General features: G+C 43.5%; 1 protein-coding gene across 1 annotated transcript; it reads left to right on the top strand.

Moving 5' to 3' along the window:
• Positions 1-1,589: 1,589 nt before the first annotated feature.
• LOC308287837 (uncharacterized protein) lies at positions 1,590-19,738 on the top strand (the record flags this gene model as incomplete). Its single annotated transcript, XM_080729138.1, has 16 exons — positions 1,590-1,647; positions 2,197-2,264; positions 2,559-2,603; positions 3,022-3,128; positions 3,276-3,442; positions 3,815-3,975; positions 4,779-4,980; positions 8,817-9,023; positions 9,429-9,766; positions 12,860-12,966; positions 14,473-14,642; positions 17,460-17,623; positions 17,859-18,069; positions 18,154-18,357; positions 19,416-19,598; positions 19,629-19,738. 16 exons carry the CDS (start codon positions 1,590-1,592, stop codon positions 19,736-19,738), a joined length of 2,502 nt encoding a protein of 833 aa, XP_080585264.1.
• Between the last annotated feature and the right edge of the window lie 402 nt (positions 19,739-20,140).

Raw genomic sequence — 20,140 nt, 5'->3', positions numbered from 1 at the left:
TGTGATCTATCCCTATGGAATTTATGGCATGCATGTGCAAAAACACATTTGAAATATTGATTTGATGCTCATATTAACCATAGGAAGTATAAGTTTGTTTTTATTTGCACATGCATGCCATAAATTCCATAGGGATAGATCACACATGACATTTATGACATCATCAACTTGCGACGGGCATTTCCCCTGTTGAGTGAAAGATTTGCTATTTCTAGAAGAAATAAAATATTTAAGGTGTTTTTAATTTTACATTGTAGTTATAGAGGACAATTATAATGTATTATGGCATATTTGTCGTATTAGCTAGGGATCACTTTAAAATAAGAACATCATTTCCACCTGGCTGTGGAGTTTACAGACCCATGGGCAAAGTGGAAAGCATATTTCTACCCCAAAAAGTGTTTTTTGCTGGTCGAAGTAAATATTTTACTTTTATGGTATAATGATTTTTATGTTAAAGCAAATGTACCCAGGTCTAAACTTATATAGCATGCGTGTTGGTGATAGCCCAATGTATAAAACTATGTGAATCATTTAGCTAAAGATGAGCCTTAAGCATTAAGCTAGCCAGGTTTTGTCCAAATGGTGGCTCTGGGGCAAGATCTTGGGGTAAGTTGAACTATGTGAATCACCATTCATATTTTTTTATTAGGTCTTTGCTACTCAAATTATGCTGAATCATCTTTCATTTTGATGAATACACTAATTTAAGAGAAGTTTTTAATATTATATCAATAATTGCAAATATTAAAAGGTTTTGAATAACAAACGTTATTTAATTGGTTTTAATAGTTTTTCTTACGGTTTAAATAACCGTAAGAAAGGAAATAAGTCTACTTGCTTCCAGGTAAACATAAGCAAAAGGTGGTTCATCTTACCCCGTTCTCCAACAAGAGAGGGATTTATACCGTGGAACAGCTGCCGGAATGAGGCAGAGCTGAGTTCCGTAAAAAACACTTAAGTGCCAATAAGCACGGTAATGCGCTCTTGAGTGTAATATTGCAACTATACAACAGTTACCCTTTAAAAAAAACATGTCAAATTCATTTCATTGTAATTCGATATGCCAGATTTTGCCACTACAGTATGTCCCTGAACTTCCCATGAAAACTGCTAGTGTGGCCGCTTAGCACAGTGCAGGGACAGGACAGCTGATGATTACGTTTGATTTAATATACCAGTGCCGGTTATGGTCATTATCCGCAAGGGTAGATAGCTATTTCAACCAATCAGATTGCTTTGTCGGAACTACCTGTTGCCTGCTACTACCATGGAAACATGCATGTAAATTAGATTGTGGGAAATGCCCAGAAGTCACAAAAGATTTAATGAATATAACAAGTTGTTTTCACAGGGCGTGATGAGGTGAGGTGCAGTGTAACCTCACCTTTTATGTGTTTGTTCTAACTTCTAACAGTCAGTAGTCTTTTTAGAGAATACATCTACCCACACTGACACAAAACAAGCTGACGCAACAGACAGAACTTTTACTTATTTTTGCTTTTTGTTGTTGTTTTCCCCCCAAAGAAGGCAACAAATATATTCCTAAAGAAAATCATGGAATGACAATTGCTATGCAGAGACTCAAGATGAAGGATCTAATTACATCTGCTGAGTTCGTCTTCTTCTGTGTTGTGTTGCTTCACGGTAAGAAAAATCAGAATGAATGCTACATAATGGTTTTTTAACTGGTTGATGAAATGGCTTCTCAGTTTACACTACACATGTTGGACCTGGCAATGCTTTCAGTCAGACACCTCTGATGCTACACAGTATATACTTCTGAATTGTATGCAAATAAATGACAATATAGGATTTGTCGTGTAATCATTGTTATACAAACACTGTTTGAGTGTATATCAATGATATAAGCAGTGGAGTTGTGCCACAAAGTAGCTATAGCAGACATCAAACCTAGTATCTGGCTAAATCAGTGGTTCCCAAATTATTATTATTATTCTTTTGAAGGGGATGAGGGGGATGCCATCCCCCTTGTTCGCAAAATGATCTAAATGTTTTGCCCTTGGTAACCTGCCATGCCCCTCTCCATCCCCTGATGGTATATCTTTACTCCGACTGCGTAGCTTAACCTAAGGTTAGCACCACCTGTCATCATGCATTAATGTGAATTAAATAGTATGTGAATTCATGTTGGAAACATGAAACTCACTCAGCATTGTTTCCCCATAAATCCAGATTTGGCAGCAGCATTGAATTGTAGCAGTCCAACTCCTAAGTCCTTGTTTAAGGCCCTGGAGGAGAGTGTATTAAGTAGTAGTAATAAACACATACGTCCTGTAAATGATATCACAACACCAACAGATGTAAGCGTTCATTTTACCATAGTGGGAATTCTAGGAGTGGTGAGTACATGGCTATTTCTATTTTCATGTCTGTCTGTATGTCATATTAGACTATATAAATTATATGTATTGTATGTTTGCTCAGCCAGCACAACTTCCAATTATTTTATTGGATTTAGTTTTGAGTCAGTATTATGCATTTTCCCCCTGTAATAAATATTGAATACTGAACATGTTTCTGAACATTCTCTCTAGAATGAAAAAGCCCAATCACTTACAACGTTCATATGGCAGATTCTTGTAAGTGTTCACTTCTCAACAGCAAAACATGAATTCAATACATTATATTTCCATTCCATTCTTTCCTCTTCTACCCCGGATTTGAACACGGTTTCTTACAAGTGCTGACATTTTTACCATTGAGCTGATAGAGCTGGCATGCTTGTTTGCTCGAGGGAAAAAGTTAATCTTGACCATTAGGTCAATATTTGTGTCAGACAGGACCTATTTGACACAATCCATGTCTCAATAGAAGAGCAGAGAGACAAAATACAATCCCCCCAATTGTAATGAGTTATATTGTAGTAACATACTCTAATATGCAGATTGGACAACATTAAAATGTATTGATTAAAAGAAAGATACATGGTGATGCTTTAATATTAAAGCATTGGAGTTGAACCTAATTTCTGATTGTGGTTTCTGATTGTACATCTAGGAGTGGGACATTGAGGGTTTGAGCTGGGATGAGAGAGAATGTGGGACAAGGAGAGTCTCCGTCCCTCGGGAGAACCTGTGGGTTCCAGACATCCGCATCGCCGAGTTGTAAGTTCTCCCATTTTATGGGTTTTATTATTCATAATAAAACAGATATATTTGTTATATAGTTTTTATTTGTTGAACTCATGCATATGTTAAACTAATATTACCATTCTATTCCGTTCCATGCTTTTCTGCTTTGTCCTGGTGCAGGACAAACGACATCTCTCCCAACACTCCCTTTGTGTACCTGGACAATAAGGGTCATGTGTACGATGATAGGCCAGTCAGAGCGGTCACTACCTGTCACATGGAAATCTTCAGGTTCCCCTTCGACACTCAAAACTGCACCCTGACCTTTGGATCCTACCTTCACTATGGTGAGAGAGAGAGAGAGAGAGAGAGAGAGAGAGAGACAGACAGACAGACAGACAGACAGACAGACAGACAGATGCATGGGACAAGACAAGATAGATTGTCAAATGCATTGTCTCGTCTCTGTCGCCTCTATACCAAAACTGTTACTTAAGCGCATCCCCCGCCAACTCGTTGCCCCCACTTTGAAAACCTGTGTTCAATGGCATAGAATTTAGATGGCATAGAATTTAGATGGCATAGAATTTAGATGGCATAGCATTTAGATGGCATATGATCTATGCCAAAAGGATGTCTGCCTGTTACAGAACACACACACACACATACAACAACACTCACACTACCTTTTGATCTACTTGTAAAACTGATCGTTGCAGCTTCTGACGTGAGGCTGGTTATGGGCAGCACAGCCCAGGAGATCTATGCCGAGTCCAGAGAAGTGATTCGGACGAGGGGAGAATGGGACCTCAGAGAAATCCTAGCACAACCATCCACGCTGACCGTCACCGAGGGGAGCTTCTCAGAGCTTGAATTCCATGTAAGAACACTTCCATTAATACTGTATGTAATTTACTGAATATTTCCATGCATTTGATGTATTGATGCTTACCTTGCTTATTGTAAATGGTTCTGGATTAGAGCGTCTGCTATTATATATATATATATATATATATATATATATATATATATATATATATATATATATATATATTAGGGCTGGGATGCGATTAATGTTTTTAATCTAATTAATTACAGGCTCTGTGATTAATTATTCGCAATTAATCGCATTTTAATCGCACATCGATATTTGACCTGAGAAGCATTTTTTTTCACGTAAAACACATTTTGTTGTACGAGTGAATCAACGAGTGAGTTTTAAATCTAAATTTCGCATCTCCCTTTGCGTTTGTTGTAACACGATTAAAAAAATTAACGCATTTTAATCGCACTTAGTTTTTGCACCACAGAACCTTCCGTTCGGTGGTCTCGCTTTGCTTACTTCGGTGGTCTCGCTTTGCTTACAAGCGCACCACAGTGTGGTTCACTATTGGTGTGAATGCAATCCACAAATGCAGGAAATGAACCAAAACATGTGGCATTGTGGGTTGAAGAATTTGTAAACACAGGGTGAGAAGCGCACCGTGCACACGGATACTTACATCGGTCCGCTCGCATTTTGCCTACATCTGGCCTACATCTTTGCACAAAACCACCCAAAGTTTGCGTGCAATGCTTTGTGTGCGGGATGCTTAATGAAATTAACTCATAAATAGCAACGCTCACTTCACAATAGGTGTGATTTCTTTTTTACTGACCCTTGGGTGATTTCTCTCACTTTAGATGGTTTTAAGGAGAAATCCTATCCTCTACGTGGTGAACCTCCTGGCCCCCAGCTGTTTCCTCATCACAGTGGACCTCTTCAGCTTCCTGCTTCCTCTTGAGAATGTTGACCGCTCCACCTTCAAGATGATCCTCATCCAGGTCTACCTGCTCATCATGATCGACCTGCTGCCAACCACCGCAAAAGCCACGCCTCTCATCAGTGAGTGACTTGTGTAATTGGTGTGGTTGCCCAACAGGGCAACACATAATAGTCCTAGGTAAAAACTTTATAGAGTTATAGGGAAACTGTTTATAGACCTCTAGGGTAACTTTTCCACTGCCATTGGAAATGGCAGGGATAGGGAATCAATAGGGAATCAATGAGAGTGGGAATCAGTAAGGAATCAATGGGAGTGGGAATCAGTAAGGAACTAGAAGAAGTGCTCTTCCGAGCACAGGTCTCCACCAGCCACGCGTCCTGGTGGTGCTATAATAGGCCAATGTAAAAAGGGTGGCATGTGTTCTTCACCAATCTTAGACCTTTCATGGCGCCACCATGAGGCTGATTTCAAAAATTTGAAGTCGCATTTCTTCCTCGGCCTAGTGGGAATGTGTGTGCGTGATTTCATGTTAATTGCACTCTGCATTTGTGATTTGAGGCATTTTGTCCAAAATGGACCAATCTTACAAACTTTGAAAGCCAATATCAGCCAATCAGGATGGAATATGGACAATCAGACAGATCCGTGTCGATCACATGACCGTAGAGACACTGTCTACCGATTTGCGTGATTTTTGGACAAAATCTGTAGGAGTGTACAGAAATGTGTTTTGCAAACATCGGCCTCATGGTGGCGCTAGAACAGGACCATTTGAGAAATGTGTGCAGAGGTTCTGAATTTGCATCCAGGGAGTGTGCTTACAAAGTTTGAAACTGATGGGTGGAGTTATAGGTAAAACCACGAACCGGCCTGTTATAGTGCCACCATGAGGGCCATTTGAAAAATTTGGGGCAGAGGTTCTGAATTGGCATCCAGGGAGTGTGTGTGCTCATTTTGGCAGCGACCGGGCCAACGGCGCCGGAGATTAGCTGTACACAAACTCGGAGGACGAATGGGCCCGTTATAGCGCCACCATGAGGGCCATTTGAAAAATTTGGGGCAGAGGTTCTGAATTGGCATCCAGGGAGTGTGTGTGCTCATTTTGGCAGCGACCTGGCCAACGGCGCCGGAGATTAGCTGTACACAAACTCGGAGGACGAATGGGCCCGTTATAGCGCCACCATGAGGGCCATTTGAAAAATTTGGGGCAGAGGTTCTGAATTGGCATCCAGGGAGTGTGTGTGCTCATTTTGGCAGCGACCGGGCCAACGGCGCCGGAGATTAGCTGTACACAAACTCGGAGGACGAATGGGCCCGTTATAGCGCCACCATGAGGGCCATTTGAAAAATTTGGGGCAGAGGTTCTGAATTGGCATCCAGGGAGTGTGTGTGCTCATTTTGGCAGCGACCGGGCCAACGGCGCCGGAGATTAGCTGTACATAAACTCGGAGGACGAATGGGCCTGTTATAGCGCCACCATGAGGGCCATTTGAAAAATTTGGGGCAGAGGTTCTGAATTGGCATCCAGGGAGTGTGTGTGCTCATTTTGGCAGCGACCGGGCCAACGGCGCCGGAGATTAGCTGTACACGAACTCGGAGGACGGACGCACGGACGGACGGACGGACGGACAGACGGACGGACGGACAGGGGCGAAAACATACTCTCCCACTGCCTTCGGCTGGTGGAGACAATCAATGGGAGTGGGAATCAGTAAGGAATCAATGGGAGTGGGAATCAATAGGGAATCAATTGGTCGAGCTTCACATGACAGTTAGCTTACTGTATGGTCAGCAACCGTCAGCAACCACACTCGCAATTTCCAATTGCATCTTTCTAGTTACAGGTTATTATAACTTATAACGTGTAATTATAACTTATTATAATAATTGGTTTAGATTAGCTTGTGTTCAAAACGAGGCTGGAAGGGTAAAACGTCATTAGGTCGATCACCCTTTGGATCGACCACCAAACTCTAACCCAAACCCTAATCCTAACCTCAGTAAAACTATGCCTAACTCTAACCCTAACCCAAAACCTAACCTCAGTAACCATGACGCGGGTGATTATCTAACCTGCCGATGCTGTTCGACCCAACGGGAGTTCGACCTATGGGGCAGTCCCCGGCTGGAAGAGCTAATTTGTTCTACCATTATTTTGCTTCCAAGATCCCACACCCACACTTTCTGAACAATGAGGCCATCGGACGCCTAGCACTTTCAATAGCAAATGACACTGATCATCCCCTGTATCGCTACTTCGACCTCATGCCATCTGGTCGAAGATACAGAACCTTGACGTGGGAAAAGATTTGTTTTAGAAGGATTTGTTTTTGTCCCCTCAGCCAATGAGGCAATTACAACAGCCTCACTGAAAGGTTTTCTGGACCTTATGTATTGTCTTGTTGATATTTTGTTTTGTGCTATATGGTTATGTGCATATGAGATTTTTTTTAAATATACATTTTTACTGATAGCCCAGCAGATTAATGGGTCATTATCAGAATCGTTCACTTTGTGATACAAGCGTGAAACTTGGTACATATACTCTTCAAATCCCTCTCTTTTCAAAAATAGCGCTGGCCACGCAAAATTCCAATATGGCAGCCCCCGAAATCCAAGATGTCTTTCCAAAAATATTGTTTTTCCTTTATAACTCGAGTTGCATTCATTTTAAGACACATATATGTATTGAAGTTGAATATAAAGATGGATATTGCGGATGCTTTGGTACCAAGTACATGTCTGTATCTATTACGGTTCTTGAGATACAGCATATAGTCGGAGCAGATTAAAGGCAAATTTTGAAAAAGGAACAAATGATTCAGTGGCCAGTGCCTTTTTTCATAAGAGTGGCCCTTACAGAGTAAATGTGCCAAATGTCATCCTTGTATCACAAAGTGAACGATTCTTATTCTTATTATATCAAGATCTCCTCTGAGAAGGTGGCTTCCATTTTGAAAAAAAGGTCACCATCTTGGAATTTTGAGTGGCCAGCGCCTTTTTCTATAAGAGTGGCCCTTACAGAGTATTTGTACCAAATGTCATGCTTGCATTACAAATGAACGATTCGTATGAAATTAGCCATTAATCTGCTCTGAGTATATGCTGTATCTCAAGAACCATAATAGATACAGACATGTACTCGGTACCAAAACATCCGCAATGCCCATCTTTATATTCAACTTCAATACATTTATGGGTCTTAAAATGAATGCAATTCGAGTTATGAAGGAAAGACTACATTTTTGGGCGGACATCTTGGATTTTGGGAGCCGCCATCTTGAAATTTTGAGTGGCCAGCGCTATTTTTGAAGAGAGCGGGATTTGAAGAGTATGTACCAAGTCTCACGCTTGTATCACAAAGTGAACGATTGAACCATTAATCTGCTGGGCTATGATAGCAGCTGAAGTACTTGTCATGTCATGTCATGTCTGTCTATCAGTCCCTCCTGGTCCACACAACACCACAACACAACACTGACCACTTTCTTAACACGCTGAGGAAAGCTTGACACCAAAACGCTATTAGTTGAAAAGTACCAGAAGGTCTTTTTTAACTCGCAGTCTTGGCTGAGGGGCCTAGTTGGTCTGCCCCCCACCTTTCTCCTTTCTTAGTCAACTTCCTACCGAGTGTTTCTGTGTTTATTCCTACTAACAACAACTTCAACATTTTTAAGGCAGTGGTGCTGACAGATTCTGCTGTTAGCAGAATATGTCTTGAAAGATTATAACAGATAACCTTTTTTATATATATAAATGTCATCTTCCAAACAGTCACTAGGGGGAGAAATTAGCATTGAAGTTGAGAAGTGTCCCATTTCAAACACTACTTATGGCTCTTCAAGAGGGCACTACAAAAGTAATGGTAGAGCCAAGGCCCAAGGGAGATCATTGGAATTGTCTCTTTATCTCCCAAACCTCAGTTGTTGTTCCCTCTTCTGTCCTCCACCTGCAGACGTGTTCTTCTCCATCAGCCTGGCCATGATGGTGGTCAGCCTGATGGAGACCGTCTTCATCACCAACATCAAGTGCAGCTCCCGCCATCACTCAGCCGTGCCTCGCTGGCTCAAGACGGTGGTGCTCAAATACGTGGCCTACGTCGTCTGTCTCCCTCCTAAACCGCCCAGCAACAGAGTCACGACGATCAACCCAGAGGCTCACGGTAATGACGGAGCAAATAGTGATCTCAGTTACTGACGGAGAGACCAGTCAATGATGGGCAGTAGCTAGCTACAAGTAGCTTAGCTACGTAGCTTAACTACATTTCTAAGTAACGTCACGGTAGCCAGCTAACTTCCATTGTAGTTGAGCCATATTTAATCAAGAGTACCTAGCAGTGTAGCTACATTTTCCAAGTAGCTTGCCCATCACTGAGACCAATAATGTATGTTTTGTAATAATAATCAAAATCTTCAAGGTAACTAGTAACTAAAGTTTTCAAAGACATGAAATTCAATGTCTCTGAATCAAGGGAGTTGCATGTGTTATTTAATAATACCGTTTTCATTGTTTAGCTTGCCGCAAGCTGCTTTAAATTATGTGTAATTTTTTTCTTGTTCAAACTCAGTGACAGTGAACAGCAAGGATGTCCAGCATGGTCCAAACACCAACGGAGAATCTCGGATCTACATCACAGCAGTGTCTCAGAAGACCCATGACACTCCAGGGTCTCCACTGAAACCCCACCCAGCAGACCCACTGAAACCCCACCCAGGGGACCCACTGAAACCCTCTCCAGGAGACCCACTGACTTTGTCTCCTGCCATGGAGGAGCTGTGGAGGCTGTCCAGGGACCTCCACGCCATCCGCATGCAGATGGACAGACACCTGCAGGACGGTCCGAACAAAGACGAGTGGCACAAGATAGGGCTGGTCCTGGACCGGCTGCTGTTTGGATTCTATATTGTCTTCCTGTCTGCCAGCTTCATCACCATAGGATGTTTCTGGATCAAGCAATAATGTGTGTGCGTGCGTGCGTGCGTGCATGCGTGCATGCGTGCGCACGTGTGTGTGTGTGTGTGTGTGCGCGTGTGTGTGTGCGTAATGAAACACAAAAGGCGCATTTTGAACTTATGGATCTGCTACTTTTGATGCTTTTAAATTTGAATCCTGAAAAGTAACAGTTTTGGACACCTGACAGAGACAATCTATTCATTGCCGTGCGTCCATCCAGTTTGTTACCAGCTAATCTCCGGCGCCGTTGGCACGGTCGCTGCCAAAATGAGTACACACACTCCCTAGATGCCAGTTCAGAACCTCTGCCCCACATTTTTCAAATGGCCATGTTCTAGCGCCACCATGAGGCCGATGTTTGCAAAACACATTTCGGTACACTACTCTTAAAGATTTTGTCCACAAATCCTACAAATCGGTAGAAAGTATCTCTACAGTGATGTGAACAACATGGAGCTGTCCGATTTTCCATATTCCATTCTGATTGGCTACAATTGGCTTCCAAAGTTTGCAGGATTGCTCCATTTTGAACAAAATGCCTCAAATCATGAATACAGCATACAATCTTGATGAAATCGGGCGCGAACGTTCCCACTGGGCCGAGGAAGAATTGCTACTTCAAATTTCTCAAATCAGCCTCATGGTGGCGCTATAACAGCATTTTTTTGTTTTTACCTTTAACTCCACCGATAATTGCAAAACGTTGTATGTGCACTCCCTAGAGGCTAAGGATAAACCTTTGCCCTGCATTTTTCACATTTGCCTGTTCTGTTCTGGGGGTCCCTAGCACAAAACATTTTCAGAATGGGGTTCACAGCCAAATATACAGTATATGAATTTGGGGGTCCTTGGCACAAAACAGTAAGAGAACTAGAAGCAGTGCTCTTCCGAGCACAGGTCTCCACCAGGTCAGGCATGTAATGTGTTTTACATAAGTCGGCCTCCTGATGGCGCTATAAAAGGCTGATGTAAAAAATGCAGGGAAAAGGTTTTACCTTGGCCTCTAAGGAGTGCGCATACAAAGTTTGACACTAATCGGTGGAGTTATAGGTGAAAACATGAATCGGCCTGTTATAGCGCCACCATGAGGCTGATTTGATTTTTCTTAAGTGGCATATATTCCTCTGCCTATTGGGAATGTGCATGCACAATTTCACCAAAATCGCACACTGCGTTCAGGATTTCAGGCATTTTATTCAAAACTGACCAATCCTGCAAACTTTGAAAGCCAGTTTTAGCCAATCAGGATGGAATATGGAAAATCTGACACATCCATGTCGATCACATGACTGTAGAGATACTGTCTACTGATTTACGTGATTTTTGGACAAAATCTGTAGGAGTACTGGCAAAAGTTAGTTTTGCAAAAGTCGGCCTCCTGGTGGCGCTAGAACAGGCCCATGTGAAATATTTGGGGCAGAGGTTCTGAATTGGTGTCGAGGGAGTGTGTGTGCACAGTTTGGCAGCGACCGGGCCAACAGCGCCGGAGATTAGCTGGTAACGGACAAACGGACGGACGGACGGACGGACGGACGGACGGACGGACGGACGCACGGACGGACGGACGGAGGGGAAAACATACTCTCCCTCAGCCTTCGGCTGGTGGAGACAATTACTGCTCACGTCTCGATAATGTACATAATGTAGTTTAACCTTTATCACATGACTGTATGCCCAGCACACATTTTGTTCCTGTTCTCTATCATCGCTCTGCAACTGTGTAATGCTGTATGTACTGTACTGCAGTATGTATGTATTTATGTATGAGCTTAATACACTTTAGAACTAGTCATGTGATGCTGCCGGTTGGCGTCTTGTTCTCCAAGCTCACTATACTCAACTAAATCATCATCATTCACTACCCTTAACCAGCAAATCCTATTCTGGCTAGTGTTGCCATGTCCGTGTAGGCTACTATAACCCGTTGTGTTGTTTAAACTAGCTGTTGTTCTCAAACATTTTCATGTCAAGGACCCTTAAATGAATGTATTTGACCCCATTTGAGGATATTTAGTGCCAAGGCTGCATGGGTGTGCATGCATGCGTGCGTGCGTGTGTGTGTGTGTGCGTGTCAAATTCAGAACGCAGATGCTTGCCCTCCCGCCCATAGAGTTATGGCTCCTGTCCCGCGATACAGATGCCCCAGAGCCGGAGGTGGCGTCTACCTTTCTGTGTCTATACTGATATAGTCTCCCATAGCCAGACAACTATTTCACAATGCACAATCTCCGAATGCTATATAAAGTCTGGAACGGCAGCTCCCGAACGGAGAGTATCGGAAGTAGCCACTGCTGCACTGAACTGTAGTCCCACTGGAAACATAACAGAAGCACACTCGCACAGACAGAGTCATTCGACCAGCATATTCTTGTTATGAGTGTATAGTTTAAGAAAACATTTGAAAACATCATGGAACACCAACAACACCAGAGAAAGACAAAATAACGCCCCAGTAGGACATGTTATTGCTACTGCACCAAGGGAGCATCTTATCTCGCACTCGTTTCTATTTCCGTGCCGCAGACTGTATGACTTGCAAATCGCGTTAGGCAACAGTCTGGCCACGCGAGACTAATACTGATACCCCAAACTACATAGTGCTGCTTTAATCAGCATACGTAGTTTGAATCGTTGTAATGATTTTCGAAATTAAAATATTTCTTTAGGATGAAAAAGCCCAAGTCGTTACAACATTCATCTGGCAAATTCTGGTAAGTAATGTATTAACAACATAATAGAAATTCATAAAAAGAAATGAGATGAGAATGGTCTGTCGGTACAACACTTTGTTCCCGGATAACATATCTCACTGACCACTGTGTAGATATTCAGTCTTCACACTCCCAACAAAGTCAGAATTTGTCAGTATTTCTATATAACATCTTTGCTAGTTTGAGTCTATATAGTGTGTGTGTTTCAAGTGAAAATACCTGCCAGTATGTGCACATTGCACAAGGAGCAGTGGGATTCTGTTGAGGTGTGGCTACTGATTTTGATTGTTTTCTGATTTTGATTTGTGATTGTGGTTTCTGATTCTATATCTAGGAGTGGGACATTGAGGGTTTGAGCTGGGATGAGAGAGAATGTGGGGCAAGGAGAGTCACCATCCCTCGTGAGAACCTGTGGGTTCCAGACATCCGCATCAGCGAGTTGTAAGTTAATCTGATGATGAGTTGTAAGGTAAAAGATAAAAATACAATTTTGAGGTTTGCGCCGGTTGTATTCGTAACATTAGCTGGCAACAGCTCTAGCAATGAGTTTACTTACTTAGACTTACTTAGTTCCTCCCGTTCCTGTTGGAACATTGGGACGACTACCCTCCATCTGCTCCAGTCCCTAGCGAACCTTCTGGCACCATTCCAGCTGACACCCATCTCGCTTAGGTCTTCCTTAAACGTATTTCTCCACGTCTTCTTTGGGCGGCAGTGCCACCCCTGCCCTCCTCATCACATCTTCATTGGTGATGTGGTGTCACCGAATGATCCTCATGATGGTTCTGAGGCGTCGTCGTAGAAGACATCCAACATGTTGGTGATGCTGGCACGTCTCACAGGCGTAGGTCACTGTTGGGATGACAACAGACACTTAGAGGCGTAGCTTGATGGCTATGACTATGGCATTGAACACTCATTGGAACACTCCTGCAATTCTCGTCCGTACGTCTATCTCCACGTCTCCTGTGCTCGAGATGTTGCTCTGAGGTATGTGAAGTTGTCTACGCACTCGATCTCATGCTCAAGAGAGTGGTGATTGTTCTTGACCCATGATCATGGCCATGGTTTTCTCATGGCTGATTCATAGACCAACCTTCCTTCCGTGCTCTTGGAGATTGCTGGTGATCTCTTGGAGTGCATATTGGGTAGGACTAATCAGAGTCAGGTCATCTGCGGAGTCCAACTCTGTTATGCTGAAGTTTGTTCCCAGCAAGTGTCTTCCTCATCACAAAGTCAACGATGATAAGGAAAAGTAAGGTTGACAGGATGCAACCCTGTCAAATATGTCAAAGTCGTCGGTTGTGCTGGTTCTGACTCCACAAGTGGAGTTACGGTATAGGCCGGGCTCTGAAGATGTTCACATGCTTGGACGGCATGCCATACAGCTGGACAATCTGCCACTGTAATTCCCGGTGGATAATCGAAGAGCCCTGCCATCTTGGCTTCTGATTGGCACACTGGATCTGTTCCTAGAACTGGTTAGCTCCCGCACAAGTGTCTTCATGTTGTTCTTCTCTGCTGCCTCCTGTGCCTCCCTTGCTTTCTCCTCTAGCCACCTTCACTTATCGTTCCTGCAGCTTTTTTTAACTTCCTTATCCAGGTGTCTCCTCATCTTCCACCCTCCATCTCCGGAGCCTGCTCTGCTGTTCTGTTCTTATCTTGGCCATCTTTTCATCAATTCATTATGCCCACAATGCTCCTCTATGGATGAAGGATGTTGCAGTACCTCAAGCTTCTTAATATGTGCAGTGAGTTATGTATGCATGGGGAGTTTCTGAAAAAACATGTCCAAGTTGCCCTGGGTTTTTCACAGCGTTTATATTTACCTGTGTTCACTTTTTTATTGTTGAAACTAATGCGTATATTAAACTAAACCTAAGCTTTAAACGGTAAATCTACTTCTTCATGTTCTACCTTTTAATTCCCTTCCCTCTCCCGGTACAGTATGGGTGAAGACAAGTCTCCTCACACTCCGTATGTGTACCTGGACAACAAGGGCCATGTCTATGATGATAAGCCCCTCAGAGTGGTCAGTTCCTGTCGCCTGGATATCTACCGGTTCCCCTTCGACATTCAAAACTGCACCATGACCTTTGGACCCTACATTCACATTGGTGATCTATCTAGGTCGTCCTCAGACGAGCCCTCCATCGTTGTTTCCAGTCATCTCGGTTCTCCATACATCTGGCCAGCTCATTGGTGTTCTGTGTCCCTACGTCTTCCTTGAGTACGTCCACGTATGTTTTTGTGGGACGTCCTCGCGACCGGTGCCCATGTGTTGGCTCCCACAGTACCAATTTGCTGGCTGGAAGCTCCTGGTGTCTTTGGCAGTGTCCTGCTAGTCTCATTCTTCTGGTGGCAATTTTCTCGCTTACCCTTGGTATACCCTCATACAGGTTCTCGTTGGTAACATGTGCACTCCTGTTGATGTTGAGTACTGCACGCAACATTCTAGTGTAGCACCCATTTAGAGACTTCTGCAGGGTTGGCTTCAGGGTCCAGCATTCACTGCCATATAGGAGAACAGACTCCACTGTTGCGAAGAAGAGGCTGAGTTTGATTTGGCGGGGGAGGTTGGAGTTCCATACACTGTTCATGCCGTTCAGGGCCCTCCAAGCGAGTGCCTTCCTTACTTTAAGGTCTTTCTCAGTTGAGTCGACCCATGCGCCCAGGTACTTGAAGTCCTTGACTTCCTTCAACACAGCTCCTTCTGTTGTTGTCAGAGGTGAGTGATCAGGTAGGTTATAGGTGATAACCTCAGTTTTCTTAGCATTTAGCCTGAGACCAACTTTGGCACACTCTATCTCCACCCTGTTCAGGAGTTCTTGTGCTTGTTCCATGCTGTCGGAGAGCAGGCTGATGTCGTCCGCATAGTCCAGGTCTGTCAGAACTACTGCGGGATGCCGCTTTGACCTCCTTGGTGTTAGTGTGAAGCCAAGCTCTTGTTCTCGTCCACCTATGGCTTTCCTGAGCGCATAATCTAGAACTATGATGAAGAGGTAGGGGGCTAGGGTGTCTCCTTGCATTACACCAGCTCGGATGTCAAACACCTCACTGCTGCCATCCGGGGTCACCACTCTGGCCCTTGTTCTTGCGTACATGGTCTCGATAGCCCGGAGAATGTTGGGAGGGACATTGTAGGCCTCAAGGATCTTCACCATCTTGCTTCTGTGGATAGAATCAAAAGCCTTTTTGAAGTCAATGAAGCACAGTACAGCTGCTAGGTTGTCCTTTTTCATGACATTGGTGAGACTGAATCACAAACAGACAGACAGACAGCCAGACAGACAGACAGACAGACAGACAGACAGACAGATGGGCCAGCAGACAGTACAAGAAAGAGGCTCTGTTGAAATACTGTATGTGACCTGCTCTGTGGAAGGAAATAATGTATTTTCATGTCAGTGTTGAACTTGAGTAAACGTATAGGTAGGGTAAGTGAATTAATTTAATTCAAATAATAACTAAATTGGTCAATGTTCTGATAGTAGTAGTTACTATAGAGTGTTTGGTCCATATTTGGATTTCAGCCGTATGCCCTGTGAGGAGAAAAAATAAGTTTATAGTTGCTCCACCAAAACTGTTGAGCCTTCCTCCAATCATGGTCGAGTGGGGGCGGGCCTTATGCGAACCAAGGCCCTTCCCCACTTGTCATGATTGGAGGAAGGCTCCCGCCTGTCACCTACATGAAAACTGAAACTTAAGTGAAATCACTTACCCTAGTAACCCTACCTTTAGTTTCAAAACAAAATATACACCAAAATGTACATAGAATCTATCACCCTGTGCCATCTAATTGGAAGTTATCTGAATCTCTAGCGGAACTCACACATACAATACTCTCAGGCCCCTATCATTTGAACAACTGTATATTTATTTTTTATTGCAAGTTTTCAATTAAAAAAAATAGTAGTATGTTGCACTAACACCACATCCCAGGTTCTGTTAAAGGTTTATATGACATCACATTTTTATTTATTTATATTTTTAGGCTTGTTTCATGTTTCCTGACCTCAATTACACACAAAAAAACAGAACGTATATAGCTTCCCCACTTACGGGTGTATGAACAATTCTCCCCTTTGCAAATCCCGCCCCATTCTGCCCTGTTACTATGGTGGTACAGATGACCCTGGGCAGATTGTTTTTATAGTGGCAGTGAATGGGGGGAGAGGGTATTTTTATTGCCTCATTATTGCAATTTAAAGTACCAAAGGAAAAACATCTAGGTGATATTAATAAAAAGGGAAGACAAAGGTACAGTAGTTACATTGCAAAACAGGGGGTTTCCCCGAAAATATATGTTTTAATTTGTTTAATCCCAGTGGGACAGAATCACCATTGCAGATTCTTTTATAGTGGAAGTGGATGGGATTTTTCTTTTTTTCATAGCCTCATTACAGCTATATAAAGTACCCAAAAAAACACATCTACGTGATATTAATAAAAGGGAAGAAAAAGGTACAGTAATTACATAGCAAAACAGTCGTTTTCCCCCGAAAATATATGTTTTAATTAGTTTAATCCTCTGGATCAGAGAGAGAATAGAAATAGAAAGAGAAAGCGCAGTGCATCTTGGGTAGGAAGATGACAGCCAGATTATAGTTCTCCTCACATAATAGGCTGGCTTTCGTAATTCTGCCCATTTAAAATATGTACCCAATCGTAACTCTTAGTTACATTGATAAGGTCCATGTGAACTAGTTTGTTGAAGCTTATTCATTATATTGAGCGAAATCGCGATCACCTCGCGCGGCCGTACTAGACGCACGCCGTGTCGCGCAGTGCGGACCGTTGTTGAAAGCCTGAAGCAACATTCTCCACTGCACAAACTCCACCCCGATAGCAAAAAGTGAATGGTTTTTTCTGGTTGGCCAGTCAGGGAGTCTCAGGGACCAATCAGAAGGCTGACAAACGGTGGATTGTTTCAGAATCTGACATAAGGACGGTGATGGGGAACATGTCAGCCCAGGAGATTCTGGAGGCGTCCAGAGACGAGATGAGGACCACTGGAGAATGGGAGCTCATAGACATCAAACGCCAGTCAAATGTCCTGGTGTTACCTGAGGGGAGCTACCAAGAGATAAGATACTTTGTAAGGACAAAACGAGACCACAACAAATGTCCAAGGCTGACTCTTCTTTCCTTTCTTGTACAAAAGTCACCAAAACCCTGCATTGTTGAGCCAAAACACACTCACTCCCCCAAAATGCTTATTTTGACTTTGTGAGCAGATGTCAAATGGTGCCACCCCGGGCAATCACTTGTGATCAATCACATCAATCACTTGTGATTGATGTGATTGATTGACCTATGTTTCTCTCCCTCAGATTGTTTTGAGACGGCACCCTTCTCTCTACGTGGTGAACCTCCTGGTCCCCAGCTGTTTCCTGGTGACAGTGTACCTCATCAGCTTCCTGTTGCCTCCGGCCAACGTCGACCGTTCCGCTTTCAAGATGACCCTCATCCTGGGCTACACCGTCTTCCTGCTCATCATGAATGACCTGCTGCCGGCCACCGGAGAAACCACACCTCTCATCAGTGAGTGTTGACTTTACAGTCTTCAGATTGGCTGGTATCAGGAATTCCTCCCTCTTCTATTCCCCTCCTTTGTGCCCCCTGTAGATGTGTTCTTCTCCATCTCCTTGGCTCTGATGGTGGCCAGCCTGCTGGAGACCATCTTCATCACCAACATCCAGTACAGCTCCAGCCATCTTCCCGCCGTGCCTCGCTGGCTCAGCATCGTGGTGCTGCGGTACCTGGCCCGCGTCGTCTGGCTCCCTTCTAAACCACAGAGCAACACCGTCACGGTCAACCCAGATGCTCAAGGTAATGTTAGTCTTATGAAACCATAGTTTAACAATTAGATGGATTGAGTCCGTTTCAATCACTTAAGCCCTATCCTACACACAGTACTTAGATGTATGACAATTTGTAAAGATCAACAAGCTCACAACACGTCTTTTATTTTATTTTATTTTTTTCTTTATCAATGACGATTTTGGCAGACAGACATGAGGTCACACTGACCTTGACTTTTGACCTTTGTCTACTTGTGTGCGTCACCTTACCCCTTATGCCTAAACTTTTTTTTTTGCATTTTTTTTACTATTTTGGAGAAAAAAAATTGTGAGCAGTGCAATTTATGAGTTAATTTAATGAAGCGTCCTGCAAAGCTTGGCCAATGTGGCATGGGGCGTGACATATGTACACACAGGCACGGGAGAGTGTTTTCTGCTGGTGTTTCAGTCCGAGTGTATCAAAGGGTGTGTTCAGAAATGCGCACCGGGTGTGTGCTCAGTGTAGTGAGTGCCTAAACCCAACCCTAATCCTAACCCTAACCTCAGTAAAACTATGCCTAAACCCAACGCTAACCCTAACCTCAGTAAAACTATGCCTAAAACTAACCCTAACCCTAACCCTAACCAGACCCAGTGAGCATTTCCGAACGCACCCTTTGATACACTCGGACTGAAACACCAGCAGAAAACACACAGGCACGGGACATACTGTACGTACATACAGACAGACAAAGTCAGATATAGGAGCGGTTAGCACCACTCAAAAAGATTGACGATCTACATCGACACGTTGTGAGCTTGAAGATCCTCTATTTTTGAAAATATTTGAAGATATTTGAAAATATCTGAGAATATTTGGAAAATATTTGGAAAATATTTGAAAATATTTGGAAAATATTTGAAAATATTTGGAAAATATTTGGAAATATTTGGAAAATATTTGGAAATCTTCGAATAGTTTCGACTTCTGGGGTCCCCTGGAACACATTTCCAGATGAGGGTCCGCGGCTAAATAATTTCCTTGACACTAAAAGGTTTGAGAACCACTGTCCCTAAACATCACTTCACTTTCCCTTTCCAACTCAGTGTCAATGAGGAGCAAGGATGTCCAGCCTGGCCTCCTCATCACAGGAGTGTGTAAGAGGCCCTCCAACACCAACACCGCACCGGCGGACCACCTCACTCCTGCCCTGAGGGAGCTGCGGAGGCTGTCCAGGGACCTCCGAGGCCGAGCCATCCGCATGCAGATGAACAGCCACCTGCAGGACAGCCAGAGCTCCCAGGAGTAGCTCAAGGTAGGCCTGGTCATCGACCGGCTGCTGTTTGGCCTCTATATCATCTTCATCGCGGCCAGCGTCATCACCATCATCATCATCTGGTCCTTGCAATACACCTATGTGCAACCCTGACAAAGCTGGACATGGATGGAATGATATGACCCGTGGAATGTAGTGGACGTTAATGAATTAACAATGAGTCTTTTTTGGATGACTCAACTGACAGCGGTGGCAAACAGTAATCGCACGAGAGGTGACTGTAAGCAGGCGAGACTGTAACTTTTGGAGGTTGGAGGTTGTATTCCCTTTATAACTTAATGGTTGGAGAATGGTATTACCACTGCTGAGGTTTGGGATCAAGAGTCACTTTAAAGCGACACTGTCTTTATTAATGAATTAGGTTATTGTGTTTTTCTACATAACACCACACTAAAGCCTCCAGTGATCTGATGTGACAAGCCTTCTCAGACACAGGTCTTCTCGTGAGACCAGACATCATCACATGACCAAATAGCTTATTATTGCTTTCCACAG

This window comes from Nannobrachium achirus (genome assembly GCF_963921795.1).
Source record: "Nannobrachium achirus genome assembly, chromosome: 1".
Taxonomy (NCBI): domain Eukaryota; kingdom Metazoa; phylum Chordata; class Actinopteri; order Myctophiformes; family Myctophidae; genus Nannobrachium; species Nannobrachium achirus.
The sequence above is the reverse complement of the archived record's forward strand: the minus strand, read 5'-3'. Positions and strand labels throughout refer to the sequence as shown.